We start from the raw sequence: 19,292 nt of genomic DNA, 5'->3' as shown, positions 1-19,292 counted from the left end.
ACTGTTAGTGTTTAGTTCATTCCCATAACTGTTTTTCCAGAAGTTTCCAGCATTTCAAAGTCTGCCTACAGAGAAGTCCCTATAAAAAATCTCTAAATAACAGAAGGACCAAGCCGAACGAGTGGGATGGACCAGGCCCTGCCACTTCCTGGCAGCAGAGCCACAAGTGGCCCTGACCCTTCACAGGCAATCACCTGCAGTGCCACGTATACAAACAGCAGGTGAAAGTAACACTAAAAGAATGTTCATGTTTTTGAATCATAAAACTTCAGGTACATACACATTAAAAATTCACACTAGGAATAGGGACTGCGCCTAAAAAGAGTGACAAGGATATGCTTTTCAAACACCAGAAATTGTTACGTTTTAAGAGGGTCATTCAGACAATGTACAATAACATTACTTTTATTCAATATATATATATTATCATGCTGTCATCTTTTCTTGAAGTGACATAGGAAAGCATGCATAGACTATAGAAGACCAAACCACAACCCCAACCAGCACCTGCTTTCAGCTAACAATGAACAGATTATCACTTATTCCAATTTATGCCTCAAATCACAAACTCACCTCTTTTTTGTTGGTTCTGTTGTGTTCTTTCCAAGGATTTCCCTATTACAAAGTTAAAACAACTATATTAAATAACACTGAGTTGACAGTAAGGAATTTAGTCTAATTTCAGATTGTTAATTGAGTCAGGGGTGCATTGTGAAAGCACTGCTAACCCAGTTACAAAGCTGTAAAGGCCTTGCCATTGCCCTTGCCAAGGCAAGCTGACACAAGTGCCCTTCACTGCTCACACTGGTGCAGTGTGGAGCTCATAAATTCGTGATTGTGCTGACAGCTACGGCAGCAGGACTCTTTCTTCTATAACAGGATTTTATGGGCTTATTATTAGATTACTTAGAAAAAAAAAGATGTTGATATGAAAAGCACTGGTAAGAAACGAGGATGAAGTGACCTGAAACTAGGTTGACTTGATTGTTTTGCCTAAATATTCTGATAAGGACTATGAAAAGCTCTTTCTGCAGTAGTGCTCATTGATTTCAAAGTACATGAAAAAAGTTACCTACAAGAGAGGTGCCCCTGTAGATACTGAACGTGGCATGGATATGAGTCTTACTCATAAGCTTGATATCAACTTTCCAAATCAGTTGTGGAAGAAAACAATACGTGTTTTTCCCTTTCCAAAAAGGAAATCACAACACGAGGGATGACAATGCTCCACTAATATCCTCTATATGAACTGCTAAGGAAATAGTAGCACAAATCTGAAAGCTTTTCAGAGCAGAGACACCATGTCTATGTTTAAGATGTTTAAGGTCAATGGATTTAAAGTTCTACTAATATTTTCATTGTTTAGGTAGTAAGGAAAAAAAATCCAGAATTTCTCTTATGATCACATTATCAGTGGTACCTAAATTGCAAGACGCCAAAACTCAGATCAATATGTTTACTTGCGGATTTCTGATTATTCTGAATTCAACTATTACAATCCTTAAAATATGAACTTGTTTGTCCATTCAGAATACTTTCTGCCCAAAACAGATCATGTGAACAGAGCTGGTTAGTAAGAACTAAATCAATGGTTGCAAGACACAATCCAAGGTGTCTGCAGCAGCGTGTGTTTGAAGGCTTAGATCAGTAATTATGCAGAACTGTATGCCACAATCTATAACATCAAATAGCATCAAATGCTCCCTAGTTAAAGCACAGTTCATACCTTTATAACATGAATAAATTATTTTCCTATTTATCAGTTTCAGTGTTTGGAGACAACAAATCTACCTTAAAAAGAAAGCACCTTTAAGAAACGTGTGCTTATAATTTTATTAAGCCCATTATAAAAAGAAATACTGGGGCAGGGGATGGCAGGAGAAAAAGGGGATGAAGAGAGGTTATACATTTGAGATACAGTTTTATTATTGTTATTATTTACAAATTGAGTTATAGAAATCAATACAAAATTACATATACAACACACAGTTCTTTGGATGGCATTTAAGAAATTCATGACAGCACAGCTCTAATTATTATGCTTTATATCTGAAGCAGTTTTTTTATTACACGGTATTTCACAGCTAAAAGTAGAACTGAAACAAGGTTTTGAGAATAATCAAATGAAGAAGTGAGAAAATGTGCTTTGAATTTTCATGTTGAGTAATACAGGAAAAAATAACAACAAAGGGAACTAGTACTGCATTAGATTGTTGCTGTTGGTTAAAGGGAAAAAATACATAAGATCATTACCTCATTATTTTTTGTTCTTCCTCCATCTGTTCCCTGACCTGTTGCAATTCTTTGATCAGTTCAACATCTGTGCCATTCACCCAGGTGTAGACCACATCAATTGGCATGGGCAAACACAGCCTACATAATTCAAAGGAAAGCTACATGAGCTGTTTAATATTACATTACAAGTGTTCATGGCATCCTACAATAGCAATTTCTGTCTAACAACAGAAATACTTGGTGTTTGGACTGCAAACAATACAAAGCAAAAAGCCTCTGTTTAGCTATATATATCGTGTCTTAATTATACACAAGCCTTTGACAAAACAGCACAGGCACAAACCAAAACCACAAACTGGCTATAACACTTCAGTAACTAAAGGAAATCTTAGCTTTATGCTCTGAATTTCACCTACATAAACCTATAACCCAATTCCTTCAAACCCATCAAATATTTTACAAGTCAGCACCAGCATCCAGCCACATTCGTTATTCACCAACTACATTAGATTGGACAGCATGAAGTATTATGACTTAAATCATACTTGCTGTTATTTAATTGCACAGAGCCAACAAGATCTCAGCAGGACCAGGTCTCTATCCTAGCAATGTCTCTTAGTTATTATTAATAGACTGTTTCATAAACCAAAAACTTAATTTGGGTACAAGAATTCAGACTCCAGACAAAGCAGATAAATTAGTTCTTGACACAACTGAATATCCTGGAGCTATTTCTGGAGAGCTGCAGATTTCCTAATATACCCAAGGCAGAAGAAATAGGTTTGGAATCTTTTTTCTATTTTTGAATGATAATCTCCTCTCCAAGGCCTAAGGTCCACTGCTTTGTGACAGCAGGTACTCCAGGCTGCTACCATAGATGAACCTCTCAGTCCCAGAAAGCAGGAGGCTGCCCCAAATATTATTTTCAAAAGTTCCAGTGTCAAGCTATTTAACATCTCCCTAAACTGTAGATGGCCTAGCAAACGCTGAACACTTGTCTAATGCTGAGATATGTGGGGTCATGCAATGATGTTTTCCAAAGGTGTTCCCTCTCCACCCACTGTGTCGCCCAAAAAGCATTCAAATCGAGGCACAGCTTGCAGGCAATATCTCACCCACATTCCCCTGCACAGCACGCCAAGCAACTTCCACCCAGCTTCATTTTCTACTGGCTCAGATTCAGTAACTGAAGCACAAAATTTGGTAAAAGGTCAGCCAGTAGCTGGTCACAGCACAACAGACAGGAACATTTCGTCCTCAATTTCGTCCTTCTCTATAGAAGTTCATAACACAACAGTTACACAAGTTAATGGAGCTATGACACAAAGAATAACAGTGGGTCATTCTGGGACAGTTTGAACACCTGAGCAACAGTGCTGCCTTCCCCAGAAAGTCTCTCTCACCTCTGACATGTAACACTGTGCAGAAGGCTACCCTCTCAACTGGCAAGAAAAAAAAGTCAATTTACTGAATACAAATAATCCTCTAATCAGTTGTTTCACCTCTTTCCCCAGAAATGACTAGCTTCTTGTCCATTAACAAGGCATGTTTTGAACTAAAAAGTTCTCCACGGGAGTAGAAATTCAATGGCAGTAGCTCTTCCAGCTTTTCTACATTTGTTGTGATCAATTAAATTACTGGTTTGAATGTTACAGCTAGGAAAGGAGTGTTTCAGGTGGAAGCTACTGACACAAGCCAGCAGATTTCCAAAATGCCCAAGCCTCAGTCTTCTGTGCAGAGTTTATTTATCCAGGCTTCACTGAAGAATGTAGTATGTCCAAAATAAAAGCCTGAACTCCAACTCCTTCAATGGTATGAGGCAATTCTGACTTCTGTGAAGCCTCTCTCCAATTCATAATTTATTTAAAGGGTGTCTATGCAACAGCACATATAACTATGTAATTTGCTATGCTATTGTCACATGCAGTCAAATGTTTATAAATTCCAGAGGAAAGGCATTTTCGGTCAGGTGCAGGTATCCCAACTCTGAATTAACTCTGGCATGGCAAGCTCACTATTCACTACCAGTGGCAATAGAGAAAGACCAGTAAAAAAACAAGTGAACTGTTTGCAGATCCACTAGTCCAACCACTTTAAGTTTATCCAAATACTTAGATGAATTTTCTTAACGCATTTTTACAGCATCCATTGTTTCAGAAAGTTTATGAAACATAATAATAAAACCCAGATATTGCAAAATTCAATTTATTGCTTCCAATTGGGCTACGTAACACTTTTAAGACTTTACCTTTTTGGGCTTTGTCAAAGCTTTCTGGATGGTTTCATGGTTTCTTAAATAGTATTGAGAATTTATATTTTGACAGGTATGTAGGGGAATTTTGGTTTAAAGTGAAAAGGAACAGGAGAGCCACTTCAGCAGTATGGTTCTCAAACACTATTTTTCACGTAGAGCCTTTTACAAACATTTGAAGGTCAGAAAAAAACCAAAAACTGTCTCCCTCAAATTCTGTAGCTGTGTTTCTCCCTCATGTGGATTTATACATGTGGTCTTCATCAAAAACACCAGTCTGGCAAACAGGTCAAGCCCAAGATGAACTGAGTCAATTTACTAAATACAACTACCCTTCTAATCAGTTATTTCCCCTTTTTGAGATGACCAGCTTCTGGTTCATCAATAGATGCAAATCAAAGCACTCTTTGATTCCAAGTGGGAATTATCTTAACACCTTTCTAGAGAAAATCATCAGTTTTTCCATTTGCTAATGATTGTAATATCAGCAAACATGGACTTTGGAAACTTCCTTGGAGACTACTAGACAAGTTAATTAAGTTGAGGCTTGCTGTGGATAGTCTTTTACATTTTTCTCTTTCAAAAATGTACATTTTTTACTTGCAAATCTAAAAACATCAATAGGATCCTGCTTGAAGGCAAAGGCAGAGCCACCAGCTCCCCCAGATGGGACAGGATGCACACCTGCTGGGAAGTATTTTCCATATCCATGATGTGTTTACATATGAGAACCATGTTCACAGCCAAGATTGCAGTAAGAAGACAAACCTCATTGTCTCCACCCCCACTGCTGCTGAAGGAGCACAGCAGACTCTGGATCTCCTCCAAGCTGCCATATGGTCCTTGCTGAGCCTCTTTATGAACAAGGTACGTCTAATCTCCTCACTGTAAACCTCCCAGCCCTCCTGCCTGTTACAGCTCTGTAACTAATGCACCAACAGCAACTCACCTGTTCCGTTGGTATTCCTGTTCCCTAATTTGTGCATCTTTTCCTCTCTCCAGCCTCACTCAGCTCAACAATTAATGGCTGGCCAACCACTGATAGCTCTCACTTGCTGTACCATACTGAAATCAGTCTGTACATTTTAAAAGCTGAGGATTGTTCCTTCACATTTTCTTTCCGTACATATTTTGGAGTTCTAAATATGACTTGGTCACATCCTGGAATAGCAAAGTTACACTTCAGCATTAACTAAAATACAGAATTTGCATGTAGAGTAATAAAATACAGTTCTCATCCAAGACACTCGTGCACACAACTCCATTATTTAGTTTCTTTCTCTCCCTTTTTATTTTCATATCAAACCTAAGTCTTCAAAAATGGTTTTGGATGAGATGACTTGGTAAAAAGCCTTGGAATTTCTACTCCACTGTCTCAAGCTATGTAAGAGCCTGGGCAATGTAAGTACCAAGTTTAGCAGCTGATGTGACTACCTGTAAAGTGCAGCAGTTGAGATGCCAAGGGTGTGCAACAGGAGGGAAAAGCAAACCAAAACAATGGCTAAACTTCAAGGCAAAACAAGAAAAATTCCTTGGTCTGGCAGAGAAGAGCGTTCAACAGGTGTCACTAACGATGTTCTCAACATCAGTCTTTTTATGTGATGAGCTTTTTCAGTTTATACTCATAAGGACCTTGCCCACATACACAAATCTGTCTACATTTTACACTGAGGTTCTCTATAGAAGTTCGTAACACAACAGTTACACAAAAATAGAGATGTTTACCTGCAAAGCTCATAGAAAATAACACTATTTAAATTCAGTTGAAGATACATTAATATTTCCTAAAGGCCATGCAGCTTTTACTTTCTGTGAAGCAGTGGATCTGCTTTACTTCCCAACCAACAAGATTCCTGTTATCCAATTCTGAATAATGTTCTCTAACACTAAAATAAGAACTGATTAAAATCAATGGATAAGGTAGATTCAAAACTGGAAGTCCACAGTCCCCAGTTTATGCATTCTGCTTTCATCTGTCATCCTTTGGAAAATAGGGGAGAGGGGTACAAGATGAGATTATAAAATTGTATAGCATTCAATGACACCACACAACGTACTTTTACAGAGTTATCTCACACCAACTAAAGCATGACAAATTGATCTGATGATTTCTCCTGTCTCGTGACTCAACAAACCTCAAGGCAGATTAAAGCATCTGCTTTCACGGTTGGTTTTTTCCCCAGTCAAGTGTATCAATGTTAAGAGTCAGATAACTTCTTAGTAGCTTTCTTCCACCTACCAATTCACAGTCCACTGACTTCCCGAGCAAGAGACCCCAGGCTACTCCCACACAAACCATGAAGCCACAGGAAGTCATGTAGCAGTTAACACAACTGAAACAAATGACCCATATGACTTGGTTTCTAATTTGCTGTGAGAGGTTTCTCCCATGCACTCAGCTTTTAAAAGCTTCTTACTAGCTTTGTGGCTTCTCTGCTAAATAATGTTACTCATGAAACATCGTGGAAAACTTAAGGTAAATGAAAAATAACTTTTCAGAACACTGAAAGTTGGAATTTTAAGCACACAGGAACAGTACTTTTTCTACCTTTATATAGAAAACGTGTCATGTCCTCCCTTTATTGTTAGCATCGTCACCATTTTGATGTTTCATTAGAGACGGGATGATTAAATCACACTTAGAGTGTAAACTCCATTATATGACTAGAGCTTCCAAATGTCAAACATCTTCCAAAATAGGAGATTATGCACTGACTATGTACTAATTTTAAATCATTAACTTGAAAATTTGCTGCAGATTTAGAGTCCATACATTAAGGTCCTACTCAACAGGATGTTATTTCATCTAAAATATTTTACTTAAGTAATTAAAAATTCATTGAACAGTAAAATGTGCAATATGTCAAGTGCAGGTAAAGCTCACCGATTCTGAAATGATTTGCCAGCAACGTTGTCTCTGTATGAATCAAACATAACATGATACTGGTCTCTACTCCACTCCAAGACAACCTGCAAAGAAAAAAAAAACAAACAACACAAAACAACTTGATGTCACCACCTTCTAAAGTTAGACACTAATTTCTCTTTTTGAAATGTTTAACCACTATCAATCTAATTGGAATTGATCTATGCATTAATGTACAACTGACCAGATCACAATCCCAAATAAGTTGTTACACCGAGTCAGCAATCAGACCTAGAACTGAAGAGCCCACTTAATTTAAACAAACTTTGTTTTGCTTTGCATGAAAGGATTTCATGATTTACAAACACTTTTTAAACTACTATTTATTTAGGTTACCTCCCCTTTGTCTCCAAAAATTCAGGAACGTTTTCCCAAAACTGAGACCTAAATCAAGCATATTTCAATACAAGCAGATAACCCCTAACACACACACAGAGACCTGCATAGTTTTGCTCATCTTCCTTTCTATTCTCATACAGGATATATTGAAGTATACACACCTCTGAAATGTGAGCACTGCAAACAGACAGGCCAGCCCATACCAAATTAGGTGAAATGACCCAGCTACAGACTTAAAACACAGCAGTTCTTTCCAACAGAAGTAAAGTCTTACACTGCATCCCAACTAACCCAACAGTACAGTATTTCTGCAGGTTGCAGCCCCTCTTCCATCCCTGCCATCCCCCTTTAGCTTGATGTGAGTTCACCTGACCCCACAGTGAGCCAAGTCACAGCTAAATCAACAGAAAGATGAACCTTCAAAAAACCAGAGCACTTGATCTTCCTCTACTTGGTTGTTGGAGCAGATGACAAATGGTGGTGACAAACACACAGCTAATATCTTTTAAAGGGAAAGTCCAACCTTAAAAACTACAGAAGCATCTTGTGCTGTTTTAGAGAAGAAAGCACAGTGACTAATTTTACTGGGGTAAATACATATTTGTATATAGTGGATGGTAAACAAAAACAAAAACCAAACCAAACAAACAAAACCCCCAAAACAACACAAAACCAGAAAAGGATAATACTTATTTACACCACTCTTCCTAGATATAAATTTTACTAATGCTTATTTCTTGTATTATAGGAACTATGAAATATACTATTTCTCTAAGGTAGGGTTCAAAGCCATAACATAAACCTTCCTCCCTTTTCTGAGGATACACACCTCTCTACCATGATTGACAGTAAAGCAAATTAAAGCCTTCTAGAGAGCAGGGAAGCTCCATCATGTGCCTGGCTGACAAGTGCACGCACACACAACTCCTGCCAGAGCTGCAAATGGTCTCTGTAACCAAGATCACATCAGAACACTTCCATTCTCCTCACACAAAGCACATGTATTTCCCAGGTAGGCAAAAAAATCTCCTTCCTTAAATACCAAGGTCAGGAATTGTCTTAAAAACACACCATTATACTTTTTTTATGCACGAGTCATTACGTCCTTCTGCCAAATACCTGGTTTAATACAGTACACACTAAAAGATCGTATCCACGTGGAAACTTTTGCTACTACTGACAGTGATGAACTGGCACACACTGATCTGCTTCTAGAAGAAATACAGAAGTATTTGAGCAAGACTGTAATATATTATATGAATAATATGGCTCTCCAGAAGAAAAAAATAATTAACATTCAAGCCTTTGCCTTTGGCATTTGTCTAACTATAACCAGAAAGGACCGAGGGCAGATCTCTTAGAAACATATTACGAAGTTAAGCTCTTCCTACCTGATACAATTTTTTCCTGCAACTGTTTCCTCCTGACACCTTATTTGTCTTGCAACAATGCCTGGAGGCTGCCTTAATTTTAAATACTGATATTATAAAACCACAAGGGGAACATCAAAAAACAAAGGGAAGGACACCGCCTATTAGGAGATACTGTATCAGATATGTGATAACAGTGGCTCAGGCATGTTCTGGCTATAAAACTTTTTTACAAAGCTGATCAAAGTGTTCTTATAACCAAACTGTCCTAAAACTTAAAGTTCATCTTACAACTAGGTTGCAGCATTGGTTTAGACATGGCTACCTTGTACGTTTTTGGATAAATATTTCTGAATCACACCCAGTGCCCTGATATTTTATTGAGCTCAAGTTTTTACTTGAAATGAAGCTCATTTTCAGCTTCTGGCTGCACAGATATCGTTACCAATCTCAAATTATTTGCCCTAACCATCCATTTTTACTTCACTGATATTACTGATATTAGCATGAATCTAAGAAATCAGACCTAATATTGCCTACTAGGACAAAAAGCTGGCTCTGGGGGTGGGGGAAAAGCAGAACTGAAGATGCTGCTCAGACACCAGGGTCTGATAAGCACTGCCTCACACTGCTTTTTATTGCTTGAGTTCACCACAGATGGCTAAAAATGGTTGAGTCGTTCATTTCTAGAAAGACTTCTTGGTTTCATTTTCCAAACTGTTTTATAATTTTTATTAGCTGCTGCCTTACAGACTCTGTATGGGAGAAGTGTTTTACATTCCCACTATTGTTGCCAGAAGACTTTAACAGTGTTCGTTCTCACAAGCCTAGTCTCCCTATTGAACTACCACTGTTTACCAACGTACAAAGGCAAAAAGCAAAATGCATGCAAACATATCTTATCCAGGCTAATTTACCATCATTATGGGAAGAAAAAAAAAAAAAAGTTTTATGTATTCCTGTATGGCCATTCTATAAAGGGTGCAGGTTTTGTTGGTGTTTTAGCTTGGTTTTGTTTATTGGTTTTGTTTCTTTTTAAACATTGCTAGTTACTTTTCTTTTTTCTTAACGTATAATTTGGAAAATCTACTCTTACATGAATTTACCAGTTCTTTTGCTCACTGCCTAAACAGTATCTAAGCTTTCCAAATAGCTTTAAAGGGGTTGGAAGCATCAAAGTTAGTAAGAACATAATTCTGAGCAGTGATTTCAACTTATGCTCACCAAAATCAACAAAAACTTGGACAACTACTGAGGCAATTTTAAAAACCTTCAAAGTTCTATGGTATCCTAAAGTTGGGTTTAAGTCCCCATTCTGAAGAGATGCAAAACTATACTCAGTTTCACAGCACCAAACTAAGTTGATAATCATGTACAGACAGATGCCTAAGAGTACTATATAATTACTTAATTTGCTGATGGCTTTGAAGTGTCCTGGGAACTTGTGAACCCTGCAAGAAAGCAGAGATGAAGTACTTTATGTAAAGAAGATGTACTGATACAAAAAATAAAGTTCCAGTTGTGGCACACTCTACAGTTTCAGATAATACTCCTTATGGCTCTTCTTTTTTCCCTCTGTATCTGAAAGAGTCAATCAAAATAAAACAGAGAAGAAACAAAAGAAGGAGGAAAGAAAAGAGGAAAAAAAAAAAAAGAGAACAACTTAGGAATCAGGAAATTCCAGTCTGTTTGCATTTAACACTGCCATCCTTTTAGACTGACAAAAATACTTGAATTCCCTGAATCCTTACTGTATTCTCAAACACCACACTGAAGTAGGAATGGGTCTTTCCTCTCCGGATTCTTTTACTGATAACTTCCCAAAGACGTGGGGCAATACAAAATAAAGCTTTAAAATATACATCTGTACAAAATCATATATAGAAAAAGGGTAAGTTACACTGCATCATTTACAAAATAACGCGGGCAAACTGAGTAACAAGTAGCGAGCAAAGCAAGGCAGAGTCCGATGAACTGCAGGCAGCTCGGAGGGAGGATACACTTAACTCCTTAAATTCCTGAAGGGAGAAAGATTCTGTCACTCCCAGTCGCCGTGTGAAGGTTGCATCCAGCACAGGCTTTACGAGACTCAAACAAAAACACAGCACTAATAAATCACCCGATAAGTGAAGTGGAAAAAATTGCACAAGACCAGCCAGCAGCAGCCGGTTCGTGTCACCTCTGCTCCGCCGGGCCCGTCAGACCCCACCTATCACCCCTCGGGGCACCCACCGGGAGAGCGGCCCCGCCGCCCAACAGGTGGGAACACGGCGGGCCGGGCAGCAGGAGCTGCCGCGGGGCTGCGCTCCCACGGGATGCGGGATGGAGCCATTCCCAGCGCGGGGCACGGCGGGCCCGCACAGCGCGAACGGCGCCCGGCGGGCGGGGCGCGGCGCTGTCACCGCACGGGCCACGGGGTGCCGGCCGGGGGACCCCGCTGCTCACAGACAGCACCACCGCCCGGCTCCCCAGAGGAGAAACGGCCCCGAACCGAGCGCCGCCGCGGCCCCCGGGCCGTGCAGCCGCGGGGCTGCGCCTCCTCCGCCGGCACCGCACGGGGGGACGGAGGGGAAGCGGGGCAGCCACGCCGTACTGACCTCCCCGAACTGCAGGGCGGAGACGATCATGAGGACGAGCCCCCCGAGGCAGAGGCAGGGCCCATACCTGTGCGACAGGCAGGTATAGGTCTGGCGCTGCAGGAGCTTTAGCAGCATGGCCCGCCGGCGGCCGCCGCCCCGCACGGCGCTGCCCGGCCCGGCCCGGCCCCGCTCCGCTCCTCCCTCGCCCTGCGCGGGCCGGGGACGGGGCCCGCCCACAGCGCGCCCGCCCCGCTTCCGGCAGCGCCGCGGCGCCGCCTGGCGGCGGACGGGGAGCGGTGCGGCCGGCCCGGCCCCGCTGAGGGAGCGGCGAGACCGCCCCAGCCCGGCGATGCTGGGCTGGACCGCGCTGGGCTGGACCGCGCTGGGCTGCTCCCCCTGGACAACTACTGAAGCAATTTTAAAAATTTAAAAAAACCCCGCTGCCGAGCACGCGGGGTTGCAGCCGAGAGGCATCGAGAGGAGCAGATGGATTCTCCCCCTCGGCCCTAGTGAGGCCACAGCTGCAGCGCTGTGTCCAGCTCTGGGCTCCTCAGCACAAGGAAGACAAGGAGCTGCTGGAGAGGGACCAGCAGAGGGCAACAAAGAGGAGCAACTCTCTTACAAGGAGAGACTGTGGGATCAAGGCCTGTTTAGTGTAGAGAAGACTGAGAGGGATCTCATCAATGCATATCACTGTCTCAAAGGCGGGTGCCAAGGGGATGGTGCCAGAGTCTTTTCAGTGGTGCCAAGCGACAGGACCAGCAGCAATGTCCGTAAACTAAAGCACAAGAAGTTTCATCTCAACATGAGGAAGACCTTCTTTACATTGAGGATGGCAGGGCACTGGAACAGGCTGCCCAGGGAGGTTGTGGAGTTTCCCTCTCTGGAGATATTCCAAACCCACCTGGATGCGTTCCTGTGTCACCTGCTTCAGGTGGCCCTGCCTTGGCAGGGGGGTTGGACTGGGTGACCTCCAAAGGTCCCTTCCAACCCTAGCAATTCTGTGACTCTGTGACTCTTGGATTTCATAAAAATACAGTCAAGCTACATGCTGAGGTTTAATTTAAATGTTCTATTGCATGTTTTGGCACAGAAATAAAGTGCAGGGATGGGTTCATGGAACGGGAATGAGTAGGCTAGAGAGGGTTATTCGTGGACTTCTTCAAGAATAGCTCTGGAGGAAAGAACATGAAAACAAGAAACTAGTTAGCAGTCACTAGCTGACAGCACACTCTGTAAATCCTTAATCTGCATCAGTCTGGTTTCTGCTGTGAAGTTCAGCCATCTACCTAGGACACTGCTGGTATCACCACTGACAAAAATTGCATCAGGCAGAGGCACTTCTGGTTACCAGAGCAGAAGGATGTGGTGTCATAGGCACTCATGAGGGGCCTAAAGACAGTAGCACCTATCTCTGTAGTCTATCCCTGCACTGAAAGTTCCGAGTATTTATTAAAAGTCCCTGCAGTGACTTTTCTGAGTAACAAACATCTCCCTGTGTGAAGTAACAATACTCTACCACTTCCAGAAGTTTGTCCTAGTATATTTACACAGTTGGTTATGTGAGAGGACTACACCTGGCTGTACTTTAAGAAATAGCCAAGAGTGCACAGCTCTTTGGCACAGCTCTCCCAGGCCACTGAGCCCCCATTTCGATTTACTTTTTGGGTGTCACAGTATTTCTCCAAGGGCCATAAATCAGGATTGCAATTTCATTAGAAAATTGCTGCCTGTAGAGTCTTAGAGCCCACCACTCAGTGCTGTGTTCCTCCTCCTTACTGTGTGTTATCAGCCTGATTAGCCCTTCATAATAACCCAGCCCTCCACTTCTTGGTGTGCAGAAGCCTCAGCTAAGCTTTTGTCACAGCCAGCACTTTCTCCTCACGTCTTCTTCCTTCACAAGCCTCAGCAAGGTGCCAAAGTACTACCCTGGGGGAATATAATCTTTACATATTTGCTGGTACTTCCCTCACCCGCCCCTCCTGCTCAAGCAGTGTGTTATTATTACTGAACTATTATTACTCGGCTATTAGTATTGCACTGCAGCATCTCGTTACCACCACCTACAGCACTGTGGCTGCAGTACTAGTGATGGCCTAGTATTCTGAGTCAGCAGACCGAGGTTTTTACTGAGAACTGAAGTACAGTGTATATGCAAATTATGACAAAAAAACCATAATTTCTGGTCAATAATACAGCATAAATGCAGAAATGGACTACAGTGTGCTGAAGAGATGAAGCTGAGAGACATAACACCAAAGTAAAGAAGAAAATCAGTTAAGGGAAACTGAATGACTTCAAGACCTAGATTAATAATTAGTGTTAAGTGTGGGATGATACATTTACACAGACTAATAAACGCTTCCATATGATACCGATGTGATAAAGCCATTAAAATTCACATATTATTCAATTTATTTAATTAGGTATCAGCCAAAGTATTCCAGTAGATACAGAGATATAAAAAGCTCTGAACAAATCACGATGGGACTATATCTGACCTTGTTTGTGGAACACTCACGTTCAACAAATACATATTTAAACTGAAATAGGTGCATGGAAAGGAACAACTAGATCTTTCCTTCTGAAAAGACACTAAAAGATTTTGACTTGTTCACTTCACAGGAATGAAGATCAGAAACCTATTTAAACTAAATGCAATACCATCACCAGGTTAAAACAAAATAAAGGAAAACCCAAAACAAAAAAAAAAAATGCAAACCAAAACAAACCCAAACCCAAACCAAAACAAAAAAGGTTCTGGCATATACTTGAAATAGGAATTGTAGGAATACCTATCAAGATAGCTGAGCCAGCTTGTGATAAGAGACAGGCCTCTATACTCCAGATGCTTGCCTATATTCCCATTTTGCCATAGGCTCATACACTCTTGCCATCTTCAGTCCATCGAAGGCTTAATTATTCCATACAACAGAGAAAGAGAGATGCTCAGTCTGGAGAAGAGGACACTCAGGAGGGATCTCAATGCTCTCTACAACTATTTGAAAGGAAGTTGTAGTGAGGTGGGGGGCAGCCTCATCTGCCGTGTCTCAAGTGAAAGGACAAGAAGAAATGGACTCAAGTTGTGCCAGGGAAGGTTCAGATTAGATACTAAAAAAAAAATTTCACTGATAGAGTGGTTAGGCACTGGAATAAGTTGCAAGTGTTCGAGTCACCATCTCCGGAAATGTTCAAGAGGTGTCTGGACGTGGCACTTGGGGATACAGTTAGGGGTGATTATGGCGGTGCTGGTTTGGCGTTTGGGCTACATGGTCTTTAAGGCCTCTCCCAACCTTGATGATTCTGTGGTTCTATGCAAGGCAGAAAATGGATGAAAACAAAGCCACCCTTAACTTGCTAATTAATTGCAAGCTAATAAGGTACACATAGTAGACACAGGTTCAAATCCCTTTCGAGATGATCTTTACATATACTTAAGGGCCTTGCCAAATCATTATCCATGTGTACCACTGGGCTTTTGGAATAATCTACTTGACTGTAATCTAAATAAGCAGTCAAATAGTTATAAACACACTTTATCTTGATCCTGATTTTCTACAAGTTGCCTTCACCAACACTTTCTCTTTCTTAGGTCTTAAAAAACTCTGAATTTGTGGTATTTTTCTCACTACAGTTAGACCTTTCTAAGAGGGGGTAGAAGTTACTTTAAAAAAGAAAGGTTTACTTTCTCTCAAGGGCAGTGGAGATCCTGTAATATTCAAAAGCTCGAGGAAGGCAGAATTTGCTACTGAATATGGTAGACTTGTCCAGTAGCAGTTCTTTCCAAATCTTTCACATTCTAATTTGCTGGGAATGGAGAACGGTAAGAACTAAACATACAAGGCAATAATGTGATTATCTTTGTTTGAGGCAGAAGAGCAGAAGTAATCAACGTAGCATCTCAAGCTTCCCTGTTAGCCAAGGATAACATTCACTGTACATTCCATCAATCTTGCACAGAGAATATCATCATAGGTTTCCTGTGTTCATTGTTGCATGGTCTTTTTCACAAACATGAATTAATCTTATAGTACCTCTGAGAAGCAAATATTACTGAGCACAAAGGTAAAGACAAAATCCAGCAAGTTGGATGCCTACTTCCACTTTAGGACTGAGTTTTCGCAGTACAGGAGCTAACTGGTAGTACTCTGAAGGCTCAGCAGTTTGCTCTTAAGGACTTTGGTTCCCTTTGTGAATGCTTTGAACTTCTGAGCATTCAGAGGTCTCTCAAGTCATGCAAGAAAAAGTTAAGAACGGAGAAGTAATGACTTGCCTGTGGAGAATTTGTTTGAAGTAACTTGGCTATCATCAGATGAGTTTTGCAGTGGAGACAGGGGCCACTTTGTATTTACTTACTGTAATGATGCAGCCATCATTTCTATTCCTGCCCTATTCACTATGTAGATCTACAGTAGATGTACTAAGAACTTTCTTTAAATCCTAGAAGTTCTTCTACACAGCTATGAACAGGTTTGCCCAATGAACTGAAGAATGGAGAGGAGAAAAAAAGCAGCCAATTATTTTCCCACTCATTCTTGTAATGTATTGTATTTTCTGTGCACCTAGGAGCCAGCACAGGATGTTGTAGAGGGCTAGGCCCTAAACAGCAATCAAAACAAACTGGTGTGCTTGGCAGTATTTTGAAGGGCTGCATGAGCACTCTTTATGGAAAGAAAATGGGAGAGAATAGAGCCTTCTAGTACTTCTCTCCCTGCCCCTCCACCCCTAGAAAACATATAATATCTATGCTTTAGAAATTTAAATCAGTAGCCTTGGGAACATTGGAATTAATAAATTCACAGCACTGTGAATTTGGTAGTACTCGTATCTATCAAATACAATAATTAAATCACATTAGTCACTCAGAAGATAAAAGAGTAAAAGACAGTGACTGAGCAGTATTCTATCCTTCAAAACATAATCCCATTTTTACTCACCATTTATAGAGCATATTACTGAGTCTTTGATAAGACTCAATGCCACTGACATTACCTCTAAAGCAGAGATTGAATACAAGTGATTAGTTTCTGAGAGATGGCGTTAGACCTTGATGCCTTGTCTTGTAATGGATTATCTCTTAATCAGTCTGCAGTAATTTTAGCCTCAGGAGCAAATGCATTCTAATTATATGCAGCTAGTGAGAGTTTTCACTTAGTACTCCAGCAAAAGTGGAAATTTTTAAATTGTGCTGAATACTTCAGTACTTTTGAAAATCCTCAGATGTTCAGCTCCCAACCCTCTGGACAGGTAGGCAAGGAACATTTATGACTTGTTACTTGAAAATTTTGTTGATAGAATATAAAATCTTTTTTTTTTCTTCAGGAAATAAAAAAATATTACCTCTTAAACATCAGGCAGTTCCCACCCTTTCCACTTCTTTTTTATTTGTAGAGATACTAGAAAGGATACTTACAAAAATCTGAAGATCCTGGCTGGAAAACATGAGATATAACTGAAGAAAAAAGGAAAACGGTAATACCTTACAAACAGACAAGAAAACAGCGCCTAGGGAGCAAAGGACTGGAACAATGCCATTTCACAAATCTCTGAAAGTGAACATCTAGATGAAGCTGAGGCAGCATGTGCACCTGGCAGCACAATCAAATTTTCTAAGCGTAATATTCACCAACATTTTACTCTGAAAGATCTGTTATTTCCTGAGCACTTCAAACTAAAATAACAAATGCTTGCAGAAAGCCAGAAGAAACCTTCTGAAACTCTGCAGAATCTGGCATCTGCTCTTGGTTTTGGTTGTTTGGGGGCTTTTTATTGTTGTTGTTGTGGGGGTTTATTTGTTGTCCTTGGTATTCTTTATGTAAGCCTTTGCTTTTTAAAGAGATATACTCTTAGCAATGGTCAATGACAATTTAAATAAACTGTGGCCTTCAAACCAAATCATATCTTTATGTCTGTTTCTAAAGTCCCTAATGAAGTGGATGAAAGATCCTGGACAATCTGCCCAAGGCATGATTTGATATACATAATATATATTAAGAAAATACGTTACATAAGTATAATCTTATTTTTTAAATATTAAATTTCATCATGCTTTCGAAAAGTAAACAATTAGAATTCATTATCCTTGATATTCAATTATCACTTTGTACTAGAGTATAACCGAATAGAACAGAACAGAATTTCTCACAGTAAAGTCTAGTTCTCTGAAGTGTTTGATTATTCTAAAGAGTAGAAAAGTATTATTTTTTATTTTAACACTAAAAACACAGGGCTTTCAGTACACCGATGCCATTGTTACAGCATTGTGCTGGAATTTGCATTTCTTTTCTTAATCCTGCCAAGTTGTAATAGCACAGGGGACAGACTGTATAGATTAGATAATTAGAACGGGCAGGGTGGTCTTTTAAATCCACTCAGCAGCACACAGCAGAAAAAAATGGAGGTGCCCTTACTGATGAACAGTGATCAATGAGATTTTGTGGCTCTATCAAATAGCAGGCACCTTTTACATTGCAGTAGTAAGATGAAGACTCAGAACATTAAAAGAACACCTGATTTTGGTTAGTTATCTCTCAATCATCTGAAATGGATCACAGTATCAGACAGAAGGATTAAAATATATAAAGGACCTCTTCAGGATGAACAATTTCTTTTGTTGCTTGGAAATGTATTTTCTATGTTTAAAAATGCTTAAGAGACTACTAAGAGAGTAGAGTGGAAATAATTACTACAAGATCTTTTTGGAAAGTTGTATTAATTGTTGTTCTTCATATGTATTTTATTTCAGAACACAGAATCACAGAATTGTTTAGGCTGGAAAATGCCTTTAAGACAATCAGTTCCAACCATTTACCCATCTCTGACAGTTCCACCAACCATGTTCCTAAGTGCCTCATCTACTTATCTTTTAAATATCTCCAGGGATATCTCCAGTATCTCAGTGCATCCTATTGAACAATACTGTGCCTCTTTCACTTTATTGTAAGTTATTATTCCCCCATACTAAACTTTACATATGTGATGGGAATTCATCATGATTTCTTTATTTTCATGTATCCTACACCCGCAGTGAATTACTCTGCTATCCCCAGAAAGAAAAAGACTTGGAATTCCTGCCCCATGAGCCTCCATGGAACAACCTGAATCCCATAAGGCCCACACAGGGAGAAGGACCGAGGAGGGAGGTTTTCTCTAAAGGGATGGTGACAGGTGGCCCTATGAGATGGAGCAACCCCCTCAGGTGGGTTCTAATGGACATCCTCTGGCTGCTGCTGCCTATGGCACCACTTCCCATCTCCCACTGAACCCCGACAGTGGACTGCAAAGGTACACAGCTTGAACCACTGGAGAACCTGAGGCCTCTGTCTGCCGCTGCCATTTGTGAGTGTGAAGGAGCTGGTACAGACAAGACACACGGTCTTTTCTCTGGGATACTCAAGTTGAGCACCAGCTTTTCCTCAATCCAAAGTTCCTCAAATAAATAAGAAGCTCCAATAGGTTATCGCAGTGCTCGTGGCAAGCTACAAAGCTGAGGATTTGCTTATGCCTCATGATACTGATTTCACTGCATTTTTACTGAACAAGAACAATCCCTCTGCCTTTATTCCATATCTGTTTGGGGTCTTAAAAGAGTT

General features: G+C 40.5%; 1 protein-coding gene across 4 annotated transcripts in view; it reads right to left on the bottom strand.

The window, feature by feature from the left end:
- Window positions 1-11,885, bottom strand: part of GNPTAB (N-acetylglucosamine-1-phosphate transferase subunits alpha and beta) — a 42,081-nt gene extending 30,196 nt beyond the window's left edge. For 2 of the 4 annotated variants that reach the window (XM_050323492.1, XM_050323494.1), the window contains exons 1-4: window positions 11,719-11,884; window positions 7,371-7,456; window positions 2,254-2,373; window positions 574-615 (exon numbers count right to left, since the gene is read on the bottom strand). In XM_050323492.1, the coding sequence (XP_050179449.1) occupies window positions 574-615; window positions 2,254-2,373; window positions 7,371-7,456; window positions 11,719-11,835 (365 nt within the window). In that variant the 5' untranslated portion in view covers window positions 11,836-11,884. Of the gene's footprint in view, window positions 1-573; window positions 616-2,253; window positions 2,374-5,435; window positions 5,807-7,370; window positions 7,457-11,718 lie in introns of those variants that run through there. The other 2 variants (XM_050323493.1, XM_050323495.1) reach the window with 2 other exon arrangements.
- Window positions 11,886-19,292: the final 7,407 nt, after the last annotated feature.

This window comes from Myiozetetes cayanensis, unplaced genomic scaffold, assembly GCF_022539395.1.
Source record: "Myiozetetes cayanensis isolate MyiCay16 unplaced genomic scaffold, myiCay2020 scf3, whole genome shotgun sequence".
In the NCBI taxonomy this organism is placed as follows: Eukaryota; Metazoa; Chordata; class Aves; order Passeriformes; family Tyrannidae; genus Myiozetetes; species Myiozetetes cayanensis.
The sequence above is the reverse complement of the archived record's forward strand: the minus strand, read 5'-3'. Positions and strand labels throughout refer to the sequence as shown.